The 25,770-nt window shown below is 42.9% G+C and overlaps 1 protein-coding gene across 1 annotated transcript in view; it reads right to left on the reverse strand.

Moving 5' to 3' along the window:
• Positions 1-5,602, reverse strand: part of LOC104283262 (protocadherin Fat 4-like) — a 114,436-nt gene extending 108,834 nt beyond the window's left edge. The window contains exons 1-3 of the mRNA XM_009881421.1: positions 5,504-5,602; positions 5,213-5,366; positions 2,658-2,755 (exon numbers count right to left, since the gene is read on the reverse strand). Of these exons, the coding sequence (XP_009879723.1) occupies positions 2,658-2,755; positions 5,213-5,366; positions 5,504-5,602 (351 nt within the window). The remainder of the gene's footprint in view (positions 1-2,657; positions 2,756-5,212; positions 5,367-5,503) is intronic.
• Positions 5,603-25,770: the final 20,168 nt, after the last annotated feature.

The raw sequence follows: 25,770 nt of genomic DNA on the forward strand, positions 1-25,770 counted from the left end.
CTCCTTCCCTCTTGGAAGGAGCTTGGACTGTAAACTGATGTGACAACTCAGCAGGGATCATGGGTCCTGTCTGACTGCCCGGATCACACAACGCTTTTAAGGTCTCCACCAGTTCTTTGATATTTAACTCCATCTACAGGCGTGCATCAACCCTTGCCTGCAGCGAGCAACTCACTGGGTCTCCGCAAAAGGCAGCCCTGCGTGTCTAGGTGGCTTCTTTATTTGTATCACAAAAATGCCCCCCGTTTTACATGAGGAGTTTAAAGTCAGCAGAAAAAAAAACCCCAGTAACACTGTATTCGAAAAATAAAAAAGAACATATGGGGTGGAGGGGGAGGATTACCAACATAAGTTAACATCAGCCTTAGCTAGAATAACTCTTCAAGCACTTGCCGTGGCTTAATCACGAGAGGTTTTTCTCACTCCATGCGATTTTTCACGTCTGCCAGCTAAATATGAGCTGCAGGTCGAAAACACAGCACTGAGAAACATGGTGGGCATTCTGACAGCCCCTGGAAGGACTTTGGTCAGTTTGTTAACGAATAGGTCAGAATGAATCGTTAACCCTGTATTTTATGTGTGGGACAGACACAATCCTGTTCTAACGTGGCTGAAGCTTTTCTCTGCCCGCAGTTTGCACTTGCCTCTGGGCTCTTCTCTCACATGTCAAAATTAAAAATGCTACTGCAAAAGCAGGCAAATTCAAATATGTTAAAAATCAACATTAGCCTTTTAAATGCCGTACATCTGAGGTAAGCAAATTGCATAAAGTTTTGGAAAAGAGAATGTCTAGAAAACAGGAGAATAGCTAGCCAACGGGTTTTAAAGCACCGGGTTTATGATATTCTAGACACTCGCAAATAGTGCCTGTCAGTACTGCGTACCAGAATTATGATATGTGCCCCTTGCATTATATTAACACAAAATGATACATTGCAAAATTTTGCAACTCAGATATGATAAAGAATCGAGCAATAACTAGTTGTCAGTTTCCAAGCCGTGTCATTTTAATATTTGGAATTATATCGCTGATCTAATACGATGACTGTAAGTATCAGCAATTGGTTTTAGAAACAGAATTTGCTTCATCCTTTTGTAGCCGTAGATGTAAAGCTAGCCGAGATGTATTTCTAGCTACGAGCCACCCACAAAAGTAAAAAAACCAACCTTTAAATTCCTGAAGTGTTTCAGTATATCAAAATTCCATTTCATAGGATTCAGAAAGTGGGTTTTAAATCAAAACGTTTAGAGAAAACTATATAAAACTTTACAGCCAATTTTCAGTAACTAAAACGTTTTCAGGCAAAAAATATTTATAACATTGTCATTGCAGCTGTACTATATTTTGAACATGAGCTTCTATTTCAACTGTAGCCAAAGTTTGGAGATGTTTTAATAACAATTTTACTTCATTCTTTTTTATTTTTGCAAAAAGTGCTTTTAAAAAAGAAAAAAATGTTTCCATTGACATTGAAGCAGCTATGGTAGATATCAACCAACACAAACCTGCCTGTGCTGTCACTGGGACTGTCAGCAGGACGTGTTTTCAGTGGGTTAATGGAACTGTGTGATAAATCCCACAGGATCCCTCCTCTCCTCTGTCACTGCCCCTCATTTTGCTTCCTGGAACGTGAACAATTTATACAAAGATTCGGATGTGACCGTCACAAACACTGCATTATTTCTACATATCAGTGGTAAAAAGACAGAAGGAAAAAAAAAAATAAGGCAACAAGGCAAGTTTGCTTGCCAGCCACGGGATCGGGGCCAGCGGCTCCCCCAGGTCCATGTCTTGCTGAGCAGCTCAGATGTTCTCATGCCGGCTGCGGCGAGGAGTCCCCATCTTGCCTTGAGAAAGAGTAGTGACGAGGAACTCGCTGGGGTAGGCAGCAGGAGAGAAATCATTTGTGTCCCCCAGCAGCGTTTGTCCCTGGTATTCAGGCTGAAGCTAAACCAAACCTGTGACTTTGCTGGCATAGGAAAGCTGCTGAAGAACTAGAGCTTGTGGAAACCGTGACCATCTCCAGTGGAAGCGCTACCTGAGTTGTTTCAAAAAACTAAAATTCTGGGCACTTTAAGAAAGTTTTTCTTTATGAGTGTAATAGAGAGGGAGAAGAAAAAAAAACAGAAGAGGCCTTAAAACTCAGGGAAGCCCCACTAAATTCTTCCCTGAAGCCCACTGGAGACCTCACACGTAGATCTGTTTCCTCTCTGCAGTTCTAAGAGCCCATGAATAAACCATGACAGAGAGACATCTTAAGCCCACTTCTACTTCATATTGCGTTACTTAAGTCGTGAGCAGCTCTGCTCGTGCCAGTGGCATTACTCTGGTGGTACATCAGCATAAGCGCGGGTAGAGTCTTGACCCCTTTTAGATTAACACAAATAAATTTAGACACAGTTAAGGCTGTGCTAGGAAGTGTTCCACCACTCATAACTTGTAAGAAGGGAAATAAAGTGAAGAAAAGGTCATTTTGCGCTTTTCGTCTTGCCTACAGCTCTGTTGATAACGCAGCCCAACACTTCATCAGGCTTTCACCTCCAGATGCAGAAAAAGCAATCTAATCCCAGCCCCGTCCAGCTCACACTCCACTGCAAAGTCTTAATAGTGACCTCATAGTGTCCAGTGTCAACACATCGACACATCTGGCTGTCACGTTTAGTGCCTTTCCAACGCTCGTTTGCCTAAAGCGGCCAATGATGCTGCCGAAGCGTTGTGCTGGAAGGCACAGAAAGTAGAGAAGCAAGCGGAGGGCTGATGAATGAAATTAAAAGCATTATAGGGGGAAAAAAAAGAAGGTTTTGAGTCTGTTTTCTTCCCTATGTAAGCAGAACGAAAATTGGATACGTACCCATTATCACACACAGTCCTAAGAAATCTCAGGCTTATAACCCGATATGGCAACAGAGAGAGAATTTTATTCTGCAGCCAGAATGGAAACCGCTTACGAGCTCAGCAGCCATGGCGGTAGGGTTGTGTGTTGTGCACTCGATGAGCTGAAGGCGAGGCCACAAAACCCCTGTTTGATGCACCGCCCTCCCGAGCGACGCGGGACTCAGCATTGGGCATTTTCATTATGTCTTCCAGGCAGCTGGAATCCTGCCCACGCTTAACATCGGGAGGGTTTACGGTTGGACTCGGTGACCTTCAAGGTCTTTTCCAAGCTAAATGATTCTAGCATCACCTACAGACCCCAACATCATTTATGGTAGAGGTCAGAGCCCTTCTAGGATGGATTTGACTTGCTCACCTGCCTAACATCATCCCCATGAGGGCACGTGGTGGAGCTGGAAGCTGTTCAGAAGATCACCTGGGTCTTCCCAGCAAGTAGTTTCTGGTTTCGCTAGGAGGGTATATAAAGGAAATGTCACCACATGGCTCCAGGAAAGTATTCCTGTATTCCTACGTGCAGCAATCAAATCCATTTATTTCTCATCAGCACTGCACTGGAGAACTTTGTAGTCCGGAAATTAGGTAGATATCTTTTTAAAATCTCAGCACGTTCCAGAGATATACCAACAGCGACCCTCACGGTGTGAGCTGCGCTCCTCGGTCCTCTATGCACAGCTTTGTGCTGTATTAAAAGGCATTTTGGTCCAAGTTCAGCACCCCACTATGTAAAGATAACCAATAACGCAGCTTGTCTGGGGACATGACCGCTCCCGTTGATGTTTTGCTATGGTGTATGCCATATCTCAGTCAAAAAGCGTTCCAAATTGCTCTGAATAACTGACTTATCACTTTGCTACACCCCACATTCTGCTGTCGGCTGACATTTTTATCAGAAATAATTTCATTTCCTTCTAGACGACTGATAAAGATCTGGAATAGCATTTGACCAAGACTGGGTGGTTCTTGGCAAAGCCACTAAAAATGGGCTAACGAAACGAGGATACCTCATTAACTCTTACTTTATTTAGGTCTATCCATCCACTTGTGTTAGTGTATTGAACACAGACTGCTCTCTGAAGGGGGATATTTCATCAGGATTCACATGGGATTAAGTTAAATACTCTAAAGAACGCTAGTATCATTACTCAAAAAACCAGTATCAAACTCAATTTTTATTAGATTTTTTTGTTTTGTAGATAAATCCTATTTTTAAACGCGGTACAAATCATCTTGGCATTCGTTGCTTTAATTCTGTGCTTGCACACCCCAGGAGCCTTCCGCAATTGTATAATGGGCAACAAATTAACCAGTTTGTCCGCTCCAGCCTGTGTAAATGTCTAGTGTTAATATTTGACCGTCTTTTAATATTTCACCGATATGTTCAAGGATTTGTTTAAAATGAGCATTCCACATCCTGGGAGCCAAGAATTATCCTAGTATTGTTCTCCCCCCTCCCCTTTTTTTTTTTTTTTTTTAAATAATAATGCACAGAATGCAGAATAGCTGCTTTGCTGACGTTATTGTACCCAGCCATCAGCTGCCAGGAAAAGAGACAAATTATACAGTGAGCCCACAGAGGCTGCCAAGAATGGAGGAGGTCTTTCAGACCATGCAAAGCAGTTAATAAAAATATTTGTTTTCCTGGCAGAATGGTACTTCAGTCAAAGTTTAAAGCGCGTACTTATATCAACATTTGTCCTTCGTTTCTTCAAGCCATGCTGCCTTATAGTCTTAAGTAGAAAGTCAATTAGCCTCATTTTATGATCTCGAAATAAGATATAGGTGTCGAAAGTAGCACTTGGTACTGGGGCTAGGATTTAAGTTGCATTTGTAGGTATCCACACTTGAGGTCGATTGTCTATGCTCCTTTTAATTGGGGGAATTAATTTTACATTTGTTTGTCAGTTTTTGGGGAGGCAATGATTTCAGGCAGGACGGGGTAGATTTCCAGTTACGTGGCTCACCAGGGTTTTGTGCGTTTTGTAAAGCTCTACCATTTTACATCCGCCAAGATCAGAACTACAGTCCTTGACTTGTGCAGTAAATATTGCTTTTTGTTGAATTTGTCTCTTTTTTTGTGTGCGTGTTTGAAGAAAACAAATGTTTTCCTCATCAGTGGTCTAGTGCGAGTTGTTACAACAGGACCAGTCTTGCTATTACTCATGTAAAGCAACATTTGATAATTTATTTTTTTTTTTTTTTTCTTCTGTAGTTGTTAAAGTCTGTGTTCCACGCCTGGATGCCAGTCCAGGCCAGCTTGTTTTAGTTGTGTATAAAACCCCTCAGAGGTGATATTCCTATGTTCTGTCAGGACTTTACTGGAGGTGCTACGACCACCAAATTGCTTGAGAATTGTGAACATCCTCAAAGCAGCCCAGGAGACTTCAGACTGGTTTATCACAGGCACATTTTGGAATCTGCTCGCCCCTCCCCCCCCCGCCCCGAGTGTTATTTCAGGCTCTAGATTAGCACGCTAACTGGAAATTCTAGGGATTATAATAAAATTGTGAACTTCCCAGTACAAAACTTGATGGCAAATCTGGGTTATATTAATTGTTATTCTATTAAATATGCAGTTGCAAATTATAAGGACTTCCCACCTTTTCTTACCAGCTTCTCATTCAGTTTCTTGGTTTCCTCAAATATCGTCCCAGCTTTTTGTCTGAAAATTGATTTATTTTTCTTATTCCTCCGCCTCACCTGAGACATTTCTTTCTTAAGAGGGTGCAGCATCTGTTTGATGAATGAGTAAATCTAATCCCCTCTGGTTCTTTTCCCGAGCTTTTTCTCTGTTGGTTCTTTTTACTAACTGCCTTCAAATTTATAACACCAGTTTGTATTTCAGTTAGGGGCAGATACAGTGAAAAACACCTTTGCTCCATTGCTTTCTCTTTGGATGTTATAGGAATGAACTATTATTATAATATCTTTTCCTCAGGATGCAGTTTAGCCATCATTGAGGCAGAAAAATGTCAATTTAAAATCAATAGGTGTCAATTTAAATCAATAGGTGTCAAACACAGCCTTTTCGTTATTATTCCACATAAAAACGAAGGACTGAGTACCGGTGGGCAGCTGCTGGGTGGCAAGTGACTTAGAAATAACACAAGCCAGCCCGTAGCACAGATCATAAAAGATCATATAGTTCCAACCCCCCTGCCATGGGCAGGGACACCTCCCCCCAGCCCAGGTTGCTCCAAGCCCCATCCAGCCTGGCCTTGAACACCTCCAGGGATGGGGCAGCCACAGCTTCTCTGTGCAGCCTGTTCTAACCTGTGTAATGTGACCGAGGATCACGTCATCCCAGAGAGGGACAGCAGCATCAGCTCTTTGGGGTTTGATTCATTCTCAGTCACACTAATGAGAACTGAATTGGTCTTTTGATATTTAGCACTTAATAGACTCACTGTGCTTGGGGAAAAAAAAAACCAAAAAAAAACCCAACCAACATTAAAATGTTTTCCCATTCGTGTTCTATAGCCTAGGAATATACTGGTCTGAACTAAGTAGTTTGGGTTTTTTTCAACACCTGTCTGCAACAATATGTTTTGTTTTCCCTTTAACAGCTGCAGTACTCAGCAGTGCTGTTAACTGTATATCGTGGCAGTGGCATTTTTGTTTTTAAATTAAGGGTGGTATTTTATTTTTTTTTTAATAGCTCATGGCCTGGCTGTTGATGAAACCCTGCTGAAGGCAGCAGCTGCTGCATTTTTTAAAAGGTTCTTAAAAACATCCTCTACAATTCAAATGCTAAATTCAGCATTATCCCACTCAAAGTCAGATTCCCATCAAATGAACAGAAGATTCCCATCAGATTCCCATTACTTCCAAACAGAGGGGAAAAAAACCAAACCAAACAACAACAACAAAAAAAACCCAATAGAAAACCCCACACAAAAATCCCCAAACACCTAAACAAGGAGAAAACCTGCAGTTCCCAGACAAAACTGTACTGGATCTCTGGCACTTATTAAGGACAACTTAACTGGCCAGTCTCAAAGTGATTGCTAATGTTTCTTTTATGGTTGCTTCTTTCTTTTAAGTTTTGTTTTTCTGATTTCCTTGTCACAAGATGAAAAAAGCCTAAATAGCAACAGAAGGTTTGCATCAGTCTCTTTCCTATTTTCACTGTGAAACTTCCACAGATCAAGTTAGAAGTTTGTAAGATAACTGGAAAACTCTGGAATATGTGGGATGTATACATATTATTATGGCTTGGAAAGTCACAAGGGGAAAGTGTAAATTACAGAAGTGCTTTTATACCGCTCTGTTCATAGTACACCACTTAGTCTTAAAAAATAGCAATGCTTTTAGCAATTTTAGACTGACAGACTTACTAAAGATGATTTTGATACTGGAACTGTAATTTCCTGGGAACCCACAAGATGGTATAGTTCAGCTGAGAAGCAGCATAATCTTCACTGAGTTGCTATTGCCTGGACCATGAACATATAGCATTGTTAACTAATTACTAATTAATTTTGCCAATGTTCCAGAAGCTCAATTTCAGCCTTTTTTTTTTTACCCCCCATAATCTGTGTAAACATTTGGAGAGCTTTTCATCACTTGCTTAGCCTTTGTTATCTATTTGAAAGAAAATGAATGAGAGCATCTCATTACTCCTTCAAGCATCTGTATACCATACTCTTTGGATGGCATTCTCTCGTCTGATGAGTTTGTAATGGGATGCAACTACTGACAGTGAGACACTGAGAAAACAGATTATTTGTCTTAAATCCAGTAAATCTGTAATACAGCTTAGTTACATCCATTGCTGTGAAGCTGCTGGGCTTTTACTCAGCCTTCATTAAAACAAAACAAAACCAAACAGAAAACAAGGATCAATCTGTCTCTAGGTCAGAAATACAGCCTATTATCCAGTCAAACAGCTCTGTAAATCTACAAATCTAAAAGTTAAGTCTGTTCTTTGGAGTCCAGCAGCTTTGCTGAGTCTTTCTGATGCTGAGTGGTGCTTTACCAATTCTTGCCATAGTGCCATTTGTTCAAGGAAGAGAAATAAAGAACCCATAAGATTTCCAATGCAGTGCTTGAAGCAGCAGAGCCATTAATATCAAAATGACTTAGAGCTCAGGAGAATAAAATTTTGGTATCAAGTTGTCCTACATCAGCAGCTATTTCAGCATCAATACAATTAGAGGATAAAGCCCAAAAAACTAGGAAAAAGTCTGGTTAGAAAGATTTTTGACATACATTACCATCATTTATGTGTTTTCAAGGGCTCTCTGCCAGTCATGGCACTGCTCATCTGCAGAGCTGAAAGCATCACCCAAAAGCAGCTCCCACTTCCCACAAGCCTCTGGTCAGATGCTGTAGCAAAAACTCTAAAAGCCATAGAGCAGCCAAAGTCTCTCCCTCAGCCCTTTCCACAGGGCTTTACTGAGAAACCCAAATAAATGAGCTCGTATTGAGCTGTTGATGCAGGGACAGCTAACGAGGCTCAGCCCCCGCTGATTACCTCCTCACACTCATCATTGGCATACTTTGTTGTTCTCTGCTCAACCCAAGTTGCTGATGGGTAATAATCTGTGAAGCGACAGCAGGAACTAAAATTTACGTAAGAGACAATATCTGCACAACATTCGGAAATGCGTACTGTCTAGGGGAGGGGGGGGGACCCCAACCTCCCTCCATTTTTTTTTTTAAATACCTAAGAAAAACTGGAAAGCATTCAAGTGCCAAAAGCATGCTGGGTCTCTACTGAGTTGCGTGCGATGTGAGCGGTGCATAGGCCTTATCCTACACCACCTTAAAGCCAATTACTATATTTTACACTCCATAAAAAAATAGAGATCTCAGAATTAAATTAGGCGCAGCGAAATGCAGAACAAGACTTTTCTGTCTTTACTTCTAGTGTCGTACGGTGATTTACTCGGAAGGCTTTTTGGTACTGAAAGGAAAAAGACTTGCAGCCTTCAGGCTGTACAGAAGGCAAAATACATCACGTTTTATGTTAATTAAACGTTTCATCGTTCACTGATTAAGTAACTAAGGTAGAATTTTAATTTTACCAAAAAATGCCAGTAATATTAAAATTGTAACGTATTCTGAAGGGACCCTAGGGGTAAGGCATAGTCACTTTATGTCGCTACTTAATGCCGTCCTAAAAAGTACCTTCATTACTCTAAGGTAAAATATAACAAACTGAGTGCTGAATGGGAATTGCAAATGGAAGCTGGAGCTCCCATCAGGTGACAGTAGCTGAGGAACGATGACTGCCGGCTGGAGAAGCAGCTGTAATGCCCCTGTGGCGCCCCACGATTTCCACTCCCCGCGGACAGGGCGGCAATGGGGACCAAGGATGGAATTACTGGTGATGCTGCCGGCAATGCCGTCACCCTGGGTCCCCTGGTGTGCCACCTCCCGTGTCTCCCTACGGGGCTGCAATCTCCTCTCCCAGGGAAAAATGGTGCCAGATTTCGGGAGGCAATGTATGTAACGGGATATGACATGACCTGTGTAATAGCGCTGTTACAGCCGAGGTGGTACCTGCTGGGGACACCGGGGCAGCTCACATCCCCGAAACAATAGCAGGCTTCCTGAGGAAGAGCCACATGACACCCTTTGCACTCACATTTTCAAGGTTAGCTTCACCGAAAAGAAAAAGGTAAGAAACATTTCCTTAAAAAGGTGGCCGTGTCCCGAGCAAAGGGTGGTCGAAAGTCACTTGGTCCTGCAAACCCTGCCCTGGTCACAAGCAGGCACCATGCTATGTGTTAAGCACCAACAGCCACTCATGAGAAGAAATAAGTAAACTCTGATTAATCATAGAATCATAGAATGGTTTGGCTTCTCCAGCATTGCATTCACCAGTGTTTATACTAAATCAGCTGCTTGGTCATGCTAGGGGTTTGGATTTTTAACCAGGAAATGAATTCTTCATTGTTCTTGAGTGCAAAAATTAAGAGGAAGTGAGTAATCTGCCCCAATTTTATTTATTGCTGTGATTTTTGCGAGGATCTAGTGATATTGCATCCAGTGACAAGTTTTAAGACTGGCTCATGAACGCTGAGGAAAAGCCATCAGTGGAATCTTGAAATACTCTGAGGATTTGGCAACTAAATCCTTGGCAACGGCCACACTACCCAGGTAGTGACTAAGAGAGCTCAGACTCCCATTGTGGCGTTCCTGCCTGAGATCTGACAACATGCGTCGCGCTAACGGGATCTGGAAGGGCTTTCCACCACTGGGACAGTGAATAAGCAGTGTGCATCCTCCGTTGGTTACCAGAGCAAACAAAGGGCTGAGAAGGCATGATCATCTGGAATTAAATGTTGCATGCAAAAGAATATAGAAAATATAGAGAAACCACATAGATTTTGTGTTTGTGTCCTATTGATAAGCCACTTTTTCTCTGTACGTGTCAAATCCATAGCTGTAGCCTCCATCACAACCGTCAGCGATGACCCTGGCAGCGAGGAGGACCCCAGCAGGCGTACTCCTCGCATGTCGCCACCTGGCCAAACGCCTGGCAAAGGTCCTTTCGGCCTTCTAAACGATAAAATGAGAAGCTTTTGTTCTGCGTCTGTTACGTCAGAGCTACAATCAAGCGTAACCAAATTGTGCCGGGGCTGATTTCATACATTCAGGTACCTCCGCCTTAACCGCCTTGCCCAGCGCCTGCTCTGCGTGCGCAGCCGCGCAGGGGGAGGATGTGCTCTTGCATAGACGTCAAATGCAGCAAGAAGTCGAACCCTTCCCATCGGAGCGCTCCCCTGAAGGGACAGACAAGTTCAGCCGATGCTCTTTGACACGCCAGGTTTCAGGTCGTTAGATACCTTGGTGATAAACCTCTCTGGTATACATAACTTCACATGGATGGGTGTGTGTATACATATATGTGTGTGTGTGTCTGTCTCTGTCAGGGAATGAAGCGGTAATGAGAGCAGAAAACCAGAAGAGGGAGAATGAGAGCAGCAAGCATTTCTTTTACACCTCTTCATTGTTTGAAATGCTCTTGGAGTGGTAATTACTAAAATTTCTGCCTAGGTTTTCCTTGGGGAATACTTTATTTGCAGACTGCAGTATACACTCTTTGCATTATTTCAGAATAAATGCTGTCCTGAAGCTTTTGCTGTGGTATGGGATCACCTATATTAGCAAGGGTGTGGGGATTTATTTAGGGAGTGTAGGGATTGGATGGGGGGGTGGCAGTTTTAAACTGGAAGAGGGGAGATTTAGGTTAGATATTAGGAAAAAATTCTTTACTCTGAGGGTGGAGAGACACTGGCACGGGTTGCCCAGAGAAGCTGTGGCCGCCCCGTCCCTGGAGGTGTTCAAGGCCAGGCTGGATGGGGCTTTGACCAACCTGGTCTAGTGGGAGGTGTCCCTGCCTGTGGCAGGGGGGGTGGGACTCGATGATCTTTAAGGTCCCCTCCAACCCAAACCATTCTATGATTCTAATGCGCCTATCACCTGAAAGCTTGTGTTTTAAGGATGTATAAGTCACTATTTCAAGGCGCAATAGGAAAGAGGCACAACGCGTTTTGGTTCCTTCATGCAAACAAACATAACTAATTCCTCCATACACAGTGCCCCTGAAAGCAGAGGGTCCCTTGGCCAGTGGAGCCCTCTCCCAAAGCAGGGACAACGTATGCCTAACCATGGGGAGGCACTGCAGGTATCTAAGTTCCGACTATTTCTGCTTTGGCAGGAGTGTTCTTTCATCTCGTGATCATTTATTAGACGAATGCTCAGAATTGCATGTTCTGTAAATCTTGTTATGAAATTAACCCGGTGTGCAAACTTAATTAAACAGTTGTTTGCTCTTAAAATATTTGTCTTTATAATCTGAGACACATTTTAACACAAATATTTAAATACACACTAAATATTAGGAAAGCTCATATTTTCACACTGAAATAAACATTTTCATCGTTGCAGTTTTGGTGCCTCTTGAAACCATCGCTGTTTATATCATAGTGTTATTGCGCACCGGGCTGGATTTGAGGTATATGTTTAAATACGAAGCATAAATACGCTTTCAGAAAGGAAGGTTTGTCACTGTGTTTATAAGCAATCCTTTCTCCCTACCTGGGCTTCTGTTCTCTCTGGGGGTGCTCCTGCCAGCCCAGCTCAGATTTGCAGACAACGGGGTTTGTAGCCCAGCTGTACCCCAGCAAGTCCAATTGACAGCACGGGCTACGTGGTGGACGTATCCCCAAATTAGTTATCTTATCTTCTACCTTTAAATTTACTTTTTAACCTCCCTGATGGAGCGATGACCTTAAAATAGGAGGCAAAGCCTGGAAGGGATGCAGAAGACCTGTGAAGGCAGAGAAGCCTTTGGTTAGGGCGCAGCTTCCTTGCCCTTGCCAAATGCACCTGGAGGAGGAGACCAGTGTGCTGTGGACCTGGTGGCATTGCTGTGGCGGTCACCCAGCCCCTGGCCAGGGAACAGCACAGCTCTTGCCCGGCTTCTGCCCCTCAGGTTTCTGTAGGATGGTTATGTGGGTGCTGGGAAGAGGGCTGAAAGGCTGCTGGGGCAGAGAGCCCGGCGCAGCGCCACGGTAATGAGATAGTTCCCTTCCTTGCCCTGGAGCTTCTCACCATCGAACTGTTCCTTCTGCAGGTCACGTTTTCTTAAAATTCACAAACAAAACCAACAAAAAACTTGACTTGTCTTAATGTCTGTCATTTCCCATTTTCTGTTGGAAGTCTGCAGGTGTAGTTTTGCTTTGTCGTTGTCGGAGTGAACTGCTGTGGTTATGTCTGTAGCCTTGCAGGGAAAATCCCTTTCGAAAGCCTCTGCTCGGAGCGTGGGAGGCAAAACTGTTCTCGCGTCCAGTCTGTGCAATCAGAGTTTCTCAGGCTGTTGCAAACCTAAAGTTGCGTGTGGAGAATTGTACTGGGTTTGACAGTTTAGAAACAGTGTAAAAATCATTTCCTGATATTGTGCCATTAGTACAGGGCTTTTATTTTTTTTTTTTTTAAAGAAAAAAAAGTCGGTGTCATAAGACGCACCGTCTACATGTTGCACTGTATCTGTGCCAAGGGGTTAAACTTTCACAGGTCGGATTTTGTTGAGGCATCCTCCCTGCGATAGGAAGAGTCACATGCTGTCACCCCAAGGTGAAGGCAGTACGTATTTCCCACAGGGTACTTTTTCTGAGCCTCACTTCTACATGTCAAAGCGAACCGAAGCCCTGCCAAAATCGCTGTGCGGAAAGCACCCACCTGCTCTTTGGAGTTCCCTGGGATGCCAGGAGGGAGGGAGGGAAGGAGAACCACAGCTGATCTGCCTGTTTGCCTGGAAACCTGGAATTGTTGCCGGGCATTTCTCAGAACGAAATGTAATTTGATAAATGTATGAACTTCTGTTCCTATGGAACGCTATGTGCACTGCATGTACAGTGATTAGCGCCGAGAGCTGTTCATACACGGCCCTGGGTCAGAATAATTTCAACAGAAGCGTTTTCAGCACAAAGCGCCATTAAAATGGCATCTGCAATTGTGTCTTTTTTATTCGTCTTCCTTTTGCAGAACTCTTAATTTCAGTTTCCGCCCTCACCGCTCGCCATGTTCATTTAGATTTTAAGCCCTTCAGAGTGGGGACTGAAGTCGCTCCACATTTAAACCCCCTGTTCCACAGTGGCATCCCTCCTTGGTTGGAGTCCCTTTCTTAACTATAATCACAGATATAAACTTTAATTAGGGAAAATACCTTGCAGAACTATTCTGCATCGCTTGCCCAACCCTAGCTAAATGACAGAAAAAGGTAAGGAAAACAAAAGATGGTCAAAGAAGAAAGCCAGAATGCGGTATAATGAGCTTTTGGTGCCATATCATCGTGAATCAAGTTTTGATAAATCATTTCCTGTGAAATTTGAAGAATAAAACCCAAAGACTTGTTCAGCTGCTTGTTCCGTTGTCTTAGATCTGGCTTTCTTCCAAAGGGGGTACACAACAAAGATGTCAGTGCTGCATTTCGGATCCAAGTGCCAATATCAGTCCGTATTTTTCAGAAAAATAAAACTTCATTGTTAACCAAATTTATTTAAAAACAAATCAGCAGGACCTCTTTGTAACGATGTATGTGCCTAGCTATTTGCAAAATCTTTTCTTTATCTGTAATCCTTCAGAGGATGTAGGAGAAAAGGGCCGGTTCCTCTGAGTTTCCCCCCGCTTGGAGTCTAAAAGGGTTTAATTGTCTGCACAGATGTTGGTCTCAGCAGGGTACAGTAGCTCTCTGTTATTTTTTTAAAGGGGGGGCAGGGGGGGAGTTAAAGATTTTGCGAAAACTAATACCCTTCGTATTTTCTTGGAGCATCTCTGTAAATCCCGTTTCCCCGGCCACCGCGCTGGGGGCCGCCCTTGTCCGCCCGGTGCCTGGGGAAGCCCAAAACCAGTGCTGCGATGCTTTGCCTTTGGTGCAGGTGTAGTCTTGCTTTCCTAAGAGGGGGCTGTATTTCCCATGTTTGTGTGATATTTCCGTATCATTCTTAAGTTTTTTCACCTTTCTCTTTTTTTTTTTTTTTAAAAAAAAAAAAAGGGAATAAAAGCTCGCTTGAATCACATACGTCATTTTAAAAAATGCAAATTGTACTGGAAGAAAGTATCTTAATTCTGAGACACGTATAAGAAAGAACCTTAAACAAAGTGAGAATGACCGCCTCTCAAATAAGAAAGAAGGAAACGTGCTATTAAATGATGAAATGGATTTGGTAGTTGCCTTTCTAAATCTAACATAGCATTTATATATTTTTTTAAAATTTTGTAAATGTAATTTTGTCTTCATGCTCTCTGTTAAATTTAATACGTATCATGACTGGAAGTCATTTGCTAATATGTTTTGACAGTATCCTGAAAAAGGAGTGATAATTTCATATTTTTTCATTAATTAATATTTTATATAATTCTTCACGCATTTCGTGCAGGCTCTTGTTAGTTCTACCACAGTTATCTGAACCTCAATTACCACAATCTCCTGGTTTTTCAAAATAATTGTATCCCCAGAAAGCTATTAATTACATTTAAAAGCACTACCATTAGCCAAGGCCTTAATTATGCAAACATATTCAGTGTCCCCGTGACATTTGGATAATCAAGGTGGTACCGTCTAAACAGCCGCCCTATGATTAGGTCTTTCTGCCCTCGGCTGAATAATCTTCCCTGCACCTGTTGTGTGCCACAAAAATAATGGGATGTCTTATAAAATACTAAAAAAAAAAAAATCCAAACAACGACTCTGACTCCGGTTCACTCCCTGAAATAATATTCAATTTTCTCCATCAGCAAAGGACGTGGTCCAGGATATCTACAGATTATTAGTAGGCTTTTTACTGGCAGAATTTTCAAAGATGAAAGCTCTCCTTGCCTAGTGTGTTTTCTTTCAAATGTCTGTTTATAGATCAATTATTTAAAAAAAAAAAAAATGAAAAGGTCCTCCAGTTATGCGGATCAATATCCAACAAATCATTGGCAGAAGGGAATCCCCATAAGGCACAATTAAATTCTGCAGCGAGCAAAATCCACGTACACCCGCTTTCTCACCACTGTCAGATGAGATATTTTGTAGGATATGTGATACATATGGAGTGATGACTAAATGTAGAAAAATAATAATTCGTAACTGATTCCTAGAACAAAATCTTACAATCCCTGATTAGGATCCTCCAATTCTCTTTGGATTATAGTAGTTTGCTGTGGAGCAAACTGACTCCTTTTTTTTTTTTTGCTAGGAAGTGATGCTTTAGTCTGTGTGCATTGTTTCTTCGTAAAATAAATTTGTGGTGTAAATGTGATGTGCTGCTGGGAATTGAAAGGGTATGATGCTCGGCGGCAATCGCCGCAGGTGGATTTGCATGCACTGGGTGAACGTGCCACCTCCTGTGCTGAAGCAGGTGCCTGTCGTTTCGGGAAGGCTACCGAGGCTTTCCCCGTTCCGCCAGGACCCCCTGCTGCCTGGCTGGTCCCGCATCCCTTTGTTCCTGAACAAAGAAGTCTCAAGGTGAAAAACAACACAGATCCTTGCTCTGTCATCAACATCGATCTCCAAATCTGTTCGTGCCACTGAGAAAATCCTGTAGGAGTTGCTTCCACTAAGGTTCCTCCTGTTTATTGTCCATCTGCGCTATTCGTTCATTTCCTACAACGTTTGTAAAGGCAGTGCTCCGCAACCTCAGCACATCTTGATTGCTTTCTGGTGTATTTCATAGAACTGTTTAGGTTGGAAGGGACCTTTAAGATCATTAAGTCCAACTATCAACCTAACACTGCCAAACTGTGTCCCTCAGCACCACATCTACACATCTTTGAAATACCTCCAGGGATGGCGATTCCACCGCTTCACTGGGCAGCCTATATCCTCAGATCCTTGCTGATATCATCTGATAACCCTCCTCTTATAAACAAACAAACAAAAAAGACATCAGTGATGATCAGCTGCCCCCGACTCTCTGCGTTGCGCACGTTAGACCTGCAGAGCAGCACCCTGCTCGTATTCCCCGTTCTTCCCGGCATCACTTCGGTGCCCATGGGGCAGCTTTTCCCCTTCTACAGAGCTCCCTCTTCTGCCTGTCTGCTAATGGGACATCAATGTCTTCCTTTCACATTTAAAGTTAATCCAGTCAAGCCAAATTTCATCTTGGATTCTGATATTCTGGGGAATGCTGCGCCACCGAAAGGAAAATTCCTGTTACATTCACTGCTTGGGTCCACGTTAACCAGTATTTTAGGGCAGAGCTTTCTCATCGTTCCTCTCAGAGCCTGAAATCGTGTTTGAAAGCTTCTGCTGCCCTATGTCCACTTCAGACAACGAATACTTCGCTCATCACAGTCTGCAGAGCACCGCTCTGCCCTCGCTCAGTGGATGCCTGGCAAAACTGATTTTCTGTCTGTCCTCCAAAGAACATCATTCTGTGATTCTTATTATGAAAGGTGTGATTCAGACGATGAGAGAAAGATCTTGCTATTATTAATACTGATGACCTTTTGTCCCTCCTTGGGCAAACCCAATTTTCCTAATTAACAAAACGTTGTCAATGCGGCATGGAAATACGGGAACCCATGAAACGTTTTATAGAATTGGCTGTTACACTTATGTATGTCAAATGCTTTCCAAGATAATAGCATCTGGCATCAGAATCTGGAACACAAATTATATTTGGTAAGAAAGGCTGTAAGGATAACGTGAAATCAATGTCTGTACTGTGAACAGAGGGGAAGGGGAGTATTGCATTTTTTAATGTAGTAGAATACCGGAGATTATTTGAGCACGAATTTCACTGGCATATTTACTATCATTTCTTAAGTGAAGAAAATTTGGAACAACGCTGACCTGATGCAAGTCCATCCGTTTCCAAGCATTTCCATATGTCCAGTTATTTTAAATTTAAAAAATACAGATAAGATTAAACAAGCCAAGAGCTTGCCATAAAATGTTGTATATATCCATATGTGAAATACTACACGTAAGAGGAAAGGTTTCAAAATACTGAGAGATGCCTAAGAAGATAAAATGTTCATCTTCCTTCTACTGAATTGAGGTCAATCTTGGCTTTATTTAAATTAATGGAACCCTCCCCAGGATTTCACCTTGTGGGTGTATCCAGCAGGTTCTTGTAATTGCTAAAATATATTCGTAACAAGTAAGCCAGACAGTATTAAATTTCTATGCTAATTAATAAGCAAGCGGCATGCTTTACGCTTTGTTTGATGGAAATACTGGACAAAACGTGAAGTATCTTAGCTCATATGGCATATGTAGAAGAGAGATGTAGCCTGGCATGTGTATTGCTCCACCTCCTGAGCAGGGGGGGGCTGAAAGAAAGAATTATCTTTGGATGGGATCGAGCACTTGTAATTAGAGTTGCCCTGATCATTTGAGCTGTTCCTATCACCTGAGACCTTCAGTCGCGTTCGTTCTGTGATGATTTTCCCACTGTCCATGATGAGTTAGCAATAGATAATGATAAAATTAAGTCAGTTTTATCAGTCTTGCAGACAGAGACCCATGCACGCTTCTTTGTATTTGTACTTTCATTCGTTTATGTACAGATGTAGGTAGCTTTGCTGAATCTCCGTCGACTCTATTTGGAGCGGAAGGATAACAGATTCCTGATTTTTTTTTTTCTTAGACTGTAACACTGAGTTAAACAGATTTTTGTTTGCAGACGCCAATGGCTTCTAAACAATGCCACCATTGTGAAGGCCTGCCCTCGACACCGTGGCTGCCCGCAGTGGCTTTCCTTTTGAGGAAACCCCTCCCAATTATCTTTCCCCTTAATGAGCATTCCTTATTTCTGAGAAGTTGTAACCTAGAGGCTGAGGTTGTATTGTTATGACAGCACAACTGTGTATTGATGTCAAGCTTGTAGGTCCCTTATCAGTTGTCTGCCTCAGTGTATTCAGTCTAGGACAAACATCGTTGAGGCGACTTCATTTACAGAAGTCCCTGTAGTGCTCAGAAACCCCAGATGCTATCAGGGAGTATCAATAGACAGGGGTGTAACATAACCAACTGAAACCTCATAGCCCCATGTGCTTTCAGAACTCCGAGACCTGAATTTTCCTCTGGGCAGCACTGTAGGACCTGCCACCAACAGGTGATCCTTTGCTCGTGTGCAGTGTCCTACAGCTTGCTGCTCAGCGGGGCTGGTGGCTGCTGTGGGCTTTCTCACCGCGCATTCAGAAAGTTTTTTACACTCTTAAAACTTCCCCATCGTTCCGGGGGCGCCCCTAACTAAACTAACCCCCTTCGTGCAGAATTAGTTTCCAACTCGAAACTGTGGTTGGCCAATCTGAGTGCTTTGGTCTTGGAACTAGATGATCTTCAAGGTCCCTTCCAACCCAAACCATTATATGATTCAACGGCAAAAGTCCATTCACCAAGTCCTCGTTGGGTAACGATTCTGTATCTAGCACACGGATGCAACTCTACAAATATGACCATGGTGAATATTACTCCAAAAGTATATTTTTGCATTTCTCCAGAGTATTTTTTCATCACTGGTGAGAAAAACAGCCTAAAGCTTCCAAGTATTTTGTGGAGGAAAAAAAAAGAAAGCAAAATTTTATTTAGTCACTTTTAAAAAGTTTTGATTTAGAGGGTTTTATAGTACTGCATAAAAATACATTTCAAAATTAAAAGTGACTTTAACAGAGAATGTCAGAATCTTACCATTTGAAAAAATGTAGAAAAGAATTATGACATCTTGAAAAGAAGGCATTTCTCTTTTTTTATCCTAAATATAGGACAGTTGTAGCTAACATTTTTAGATAGAAAAATAACTTGACTCTGAATGACATAGAGGTATCCCCTGTTCCTGACAGACAACTAAAAGATTTTTTTCCTCGCTGCCTTTAGGTGCATGGATTTACATACATCATACGCCGTACTATGTTGGGTTTATAAGGCTGATAAAAATGATGCATGAGGGTCACGTTACACTTTGAAAAGTGTGGAAAAAAAAGCGCACAGAAGGAGAAAGAGACAGAAAGGAAGTCATTATCTGTGAAAACAGGCCCAGATTTGACAAACAAAGCTCAGCCCAGAAAAAAACATGTACTTCTGCCTATACAGAAGCATGTGGCTTAATGGGGCTCATGTGGGCATTAGGCCGGCAGCTTGGCAAGGAACGCTGCCAGAAGATTGAAACTGGAGCAAAACAGGAGGCAGATATAAATCAACTTCGAAACGGAGTTGAAAGAAATACTGAAGAAAGAAGTGTTTGTTATACACAGAATTAAAAACTAGCACTGGGGAAGTAGTCCCTTTTATCGCTGGGACGTGTCACTCTACACTCAGAAATGCTTCAGAGGGCTCAAACACCCCCCACCCCCCGGAATCGCATGTAAAAATCAAATATTCCATCCCAAGCAGTCCCCGCTAAGGCACAACCTGAAGTCAGCGGTGCATTTCAGTCCCCGTCTTGGGTGGGGGGGGATGACCTCACTCGGGAGGACTCTTTGCGTGTGTGCTTGGTGTGGGTGGGAGCGGGAAGACGTGCGGTTCCCGATGCCGCCCAGCGCTCCCCTGGCCATTTTTCGGCTGCGAACCATAGCACTTTATGCCTGCAAGCGCTGCCGTGTGACGCTGGGAGAGGGACAGCAGCTGCAGCTCCCGCCTCTCCTCCACAGCCGAGTGCCCCTCCCCAGTTCCCTGCGGGCAAAGGGACCCCCCAAATCCACCCCCAGAGCTGGGCGGGTGTTGCTCGTGCCCCTCACTGACAGTGGTCTCAAGGTGGAAGGACGGGGCTGGGTGTTTGCTCCCCTACGCCGGCGTTCCTTGCCTCCCCACCACCTTCTGCCGTTGGGGTAGCAGCAGAGCCGGTGCTTTGCCGGCACGTCGAAATCCAAGTGCCCCATGGTGTTTTCGTGCCGTGTCCCATTGCCTTCACTTTACCGGCCATAACCGGCGAGTGACAGCTGCGTTTAAATGTAAATCAATAGGGCTTTTCTTTAGGTGGCCACAGCTGGCATATTTTTCTCCTCTGGGCTTTTCGGCAGAAAGAAGTCACGTAGCACACTACCTGCGAACTCGCGAGTGCCTGTGGTCTGGCCTTCTAGGAGAAAGAGGACATGTGCAAAAAGGGACACGTCCCGGCAAAACCCTCCAGAAGGTCTCCTTTGCCTTCCAGACACACAACTCCAACGCAAACCTCACGCTAAACACGAAGATCCAGCTCCTCTGGTTGTTCTATACCCTTTGTGTCTTTTGGCTCCTCTGTAAACTTGAGAAACCGTAATCAAAGGTGTTGCAAAATCCGTCTGTACTTCCCCTCATCAATGGGAATGTGCAAGAAGGAACACGACCGCCTGCCCTGGTGGTTGCAGCCCGGCCGGGCAGGTGGAGACTTGTGGCCCGATCTCCATCTCACAGGCTCTGCGCCGCTCGGTCTCCAGACCGAGGCGTTTTCTCTTCTCTTTTGGGAAGTGTAACAGCTACCTGCCGTGGGCGCTGGTGAAAAGCGGCTTGCATGGAAAGACGCTGATGACTCCCTTTTTCGGGAGTGTTACCTCACCTGCCTTTTTCATCCCTGAGCATCTCCGGAGCTTAGTCCTCTGGCCGCACTCGCCGGTGGCCCCTGCGAGGCTGCTGCGGCTGGACTGGCTGTTGTGGGGCATGGCTGAACCTGCCTCTCTGGTTCCAAACAAGGGATGACAGGGCGAGATATAGGAGACACAGCAAGCTCAGGCATAGACAGCGAAGCATATATAAAGAGGGAGGTGTGAAATCTGTCTTAGTCTGAAAAACATCCCAAAGAATAGCCCTCATAGACGTGCGTTATTCCCTCCTTTGCAGTAAACATTAAAACATTAAACACTTAACTGTCACCGTTTCGCTCCTTCTTACTCAGAATCCTTCTTCTTTTTTTTTTTTCCCCCCCCTGATATGTATGCAGCATATGAGCAGCTCCCAGCTGCAATTCCCTGAGGTCGGTGGCTGCTGCCGGGGGCTGGGGGCAGGTCTCGGGATGGAGGGAATTGAGCCCCACTGATTCAATTAGCCTCCTGTGACTCACAGCGCAGAGAAGTGCCAGGAATTGATGGGTTTGGGAAAGTACTTTTTTTTTTTTTTTTTTTCCCTAATCAGGAAGGAGCAAATCCCAGGAAGCCCAACAGAGCATATGAACATCAAAGAGTCCAAGAAAGCCAGGCGGGCCAAATCGCAGTGCTGCGGAGGCGAGCCCAAGCAGCCGAGCAGGACTCAGTGGAACTGAGAAAACCTCATGATATTTTCAACATCTGCATAATCCAGTGAGACAATAAATAATTTGTCACCTAGTTGCAGAGAGCTGATTTTAAAGCTGAGGTCTGGGAAATTGTTGGCAAGCTTACAGCTTTCCAGTTTACTTCTCTTTTTCTTTTTTTCTTTTTTTAAGGTATGTGGCTCCAAATATTGAAGGATCATGAAAAAAAAAAAAAGTGTCTGACTAAATAAAGTTCTTATTTTAATACACCTTCTTAATTTTTCAAATCACAGACAATCAATCAATTATTTGTCTGTTGTCAGTGCAACATTTTGTAGAATTGCTAGTAGATTATATTATTTCCAGGCTAAGGATGTGCTTTTGTTTGCCTATCAACAAACATATCTCTCGTTGTAACAGAAGCTCTGGATCTTGTATTCATGCTGCAGAGGACAAGATAATGAAGAAGCCATTATCAGAAATGGTCATTTTTGTAGCTACAGCTGTTCTGTCATAATTCAGGTCACCAACCTCTCTAGCTCCCCCAGAAAAGGAAAATCAGCCGTCCCAGGCCTGAGAAAGAAGTGTTTGCTTCTAGATTCACACACAGAAGAAGAAGGGAAAAAAAAAAAAGGAGTAAGACTGCACAGAAGAAGAAGGAAAAAAAAAAAGAGTAAGACTGATGTATAAAGATGAGTAACATAGAAAAATAAATACTGATAGGGTATATTAGAGAGCCAGAAGTTTTGATGTGGTGGTGATGAATTTCCTTCTTCTTTGGTGTTTTAACTGAGGTCAAGAGTAGAACAGACGATATTAAGTCAGCACAAAAATGTGAGCTCCCGAGAGGTCTACCCCCCCCTCCCCTTTGTCTTGGACATGGGCATTAGTTGGATAAGAAGGGGACAGCTTTAGAGAAGTCAGAATCTATTTGCATCACCTAAAAGATTGGTTCACCACCATGAAACACTATCATAATTTTATTTTTATTACTTCAACTCAAATGATGGATAGATAAATAAACATTTGCATGAGTGGTTTGCTTTATCTAACGCCCCAAACCCCCCAAAAAAGAACCCAAACAGTAAAGACACCACCGGCAACATTTTCACCTGAAATCGCACTGTAATTTCAGAGTGTTCATTTTCCCCAGGTATTCTGATAGCTTGTTTTGAGATCATCGAGAGGTAAATCTGAGGTAACCTGTGATAATGAATGAACCTGAGGAAAAAAGTAAATATAATAAACCCAACAGACTGGAACAGTAAAGCTGCCTCACTGAGAAAGAGGGCAGCAGCTGTGAAGGAAAAAGTGCTCATTTCCCTTTGCTTCGAATTGATTTTTTTCCCGTTAAGAGGTAGAATATATTCTTTTTTTCTGTGTTCTTAACAAGATTCAAGATGAATTAGGACTGTGGAAAGAAGACCTATTAATCTTGAGATAATGTCTGTCTTCAAATAACTACAGTGTGAAATTGCAGAGCATAAAAAACGATGACCGTCACCCAGAACCAAGGTGGCAGCAGTTCTGCTCAGCCCGGTGCTGTTCAGTGATGCTGGTGTTAAAATGACACCAAGGATGCGCCAGGCAGATGTTTCCTCCTCACCTTCCCCTCCCCATCGGGCTCAGATCTAGAAATACCCACCTGCATTCCTGCTTTTATAACTGGCTATTACCCAGTAAACACACGCCTTGTCCCAGTCTGTCACTAACGGGCCTCACTCATGGATATCTTCATTGACATCAGCGCAAATGTAGGCCAAATATCTGTAAAACAGCTTTAAAGCTGGTTTTTGTTGTAGTAGTCCCGTTCAGGAGAAAGAGTTATTCAGTTACACCTATGTTCTTTACAAAGGTGAGCAGTAGGTCTTAGTGTCTGCCACTGTATTTTCAACCATTGTGGAGATCAGCGGGTTTATGGACATAAAACGTGTTGGTCTTGACTTCATGCAGGACCTAGAAGGGACCTTCGCTGTCTCTGCGTTGGTGCTTCTGCGGTTTCTCTGCGTTGGCTCATTTGTTGCACGCTCAGTTGCACGCTCAAATTCAAGCCCTTGGATGACTCCAAATGCAGAGGCTTGTGTTTGACATATTTCGATATATAAAACGTGCCACGAATAAATGGTACACGTACATCTTCACAGGTGAAAAACCTCTGCAGCGGTAATCACGCTGAAGGGGGGAGAAGAGACCAGCGTATGGTTTTATTTTTGCACTGCGTGCACCACAGGGTCCTCCATCGGCCACCACATCCACACGGCAAAGGGGACATGCCTCACAGGCTTTGATGGGCTTCCAGCAACCAAGCAGGTTGTTCTCCATCCAACAGACGCTGGATTTGGCATCTCACATGAGCCTGGTGCCATATCAGGTTCTGGCTACTAGCGTGCTACCGATTAACCCTATTATTTATTATGTGAAACAAACAAAAGCCAGGAGTGTAAACTGAGAGAGTGGGGTAAGGAGGAGACGTGAGTGGAAGCAAATACTCTTCAAAAGGCTCTTAGATGTTGTTAGATTTATTAACTTATTCCCTAAGTTTTCCTGCCAAAATAATATTTGGCAAAAGAGGATTGTTCTTTAAAATGTTACTGAATGAGCACAACGTGGCAATATCAGTTTTGAAAAGACTTTTGAAGAGCAGCCCACTACTTCTTTAGTTGTGTTGCCATGGCTTTCTTGTTTATTTTCTGCCGCCAGGCTGGATTTGATCTGTTTGCTTTGGGTCATTCAGTTTATGACATAATAATTAATATTGTTTGCTAGCAAAACACATTATCAGGAGGAAGTGTGATCAAAAGGTCGGGACAAAATGAGGAGCCTGCAGGATGGCATCTTCTTCCTTTGCAGAGGCAATAATAAAGCCTGATCACAGCACCTCTCTCTACCGCTGTTCCCTCATCTGATTCGTCTGTTGGATTTTTCACAGAAGACAACTTGGAGACAGTGAACACCACCTATGATGGGTCCCAGCTTCAGCTGGAGTTTCTGAGTGTTACTGTTGTTACTTCTCCTTATGAAATCCTGACCGCATCCTTGTCCCAATTTTAAAGTTGGACAGCAGAGTCACAGCTCAGATGTCACACAAAGGCATGAATAAAAGTCCTGAACTATACGGAATAATAAATTAAATTATATGACTGCTTGGCCCAGAAGCTGCTAATTAAGACAAGGCTATGCAGACTATTTAGCAAATTCAGGTATTCAGGAAATAAATCAAACGGACCGAGATGATTAAAGTGGAAGCAGCACACCAATGTCGAAGAGTAGAGGAAATAGTAAGATCTGTTCTGAAGGGATGTGCAATTGAAGGTAAAGAGAAAAAACAAAAAGGTTCTCCCAATGATCCATAAAAGGATGTTTTTAAGATTTCAATTGAACAAATTAAAAAAAATAAAACAACAAGGAAAGCCATTGTAACCTAAAAAAAAAAAAAAAAACAAGGAAAACCATTTTAACCTAAAAAAAAAAAAAAAAACAAGGAAAACCATTTTAACCTAAAAAAAAAAAAAAAGACAAGAAAACCCATAGAATTCAAGTTAAAGTGCAGCAACAGGAGCCTTAAATTCTCTAGAAACCACTAAATTTTTTTCAGTATGATCTAGGAAGGAGAACATTTCCTTCACAAGAGGAACAAAGATTAATTTACTGGAGGAAGGAGACCTTGTAACACGCAAGGAGAATTAGTGTGGCTTCAAGGAAGAGAAATCATGCATTTCTGCTTGTAATAACAAAGTTGAGCAGGATATTGAGTAGCAGCTAACACTTTTCATAAGCTTAAAACATTTTTTTGAATTTCATGATGTCTCAGGAATAATTTTCAAGCAACATATAATTTGCACTGTTATTTGATTTTTCAAAGCATTATTAAAATTGCAAAACCTTTTTTGGTAATGCGTTAGATATGTATATAAAAAAAAGAGTGACAGAGAGGGAAAGAAAGAACAGATTTCACTTGTGCCAAGTACTGCCAGCAAAAATAGAGGATCCTGTAGATCCTAATTATCCTTGTTCTTCTAATTTCCCAAATCATTTTGATATGGACACGGAATGGTGACTGACTTCTAAAGCCACATTAAAAAAAAAATAAAAAATATCTGACAAAAGTAAGATAGCAGACCCAGACAAACCCCAAGTTACCTGAAAAGGCAGTGGGGGCTGCAAAATCTTGACCTGCCCGGCTTGGTGGTTGGAGGGAGGAGACCTGATCACGCGTGGGCTGTGGTC

Source organism: Charadrius vociferus, unplaced genomic scaffold, assembly GCF_000708025.1.
Source record: "Charadrius vociferus isolate BGI_N301 unplaced genomic scaffold, ASM70802v2 scaffold380, whole genome shotgun sequence".
Classification (NCBI taxonomy): domain Eukaryota; kingdom Metazoa; phylum Chordata; class Aves; order Charadriiformes; family Charadriidae; genus Charadrius; species Charadrius vociferus.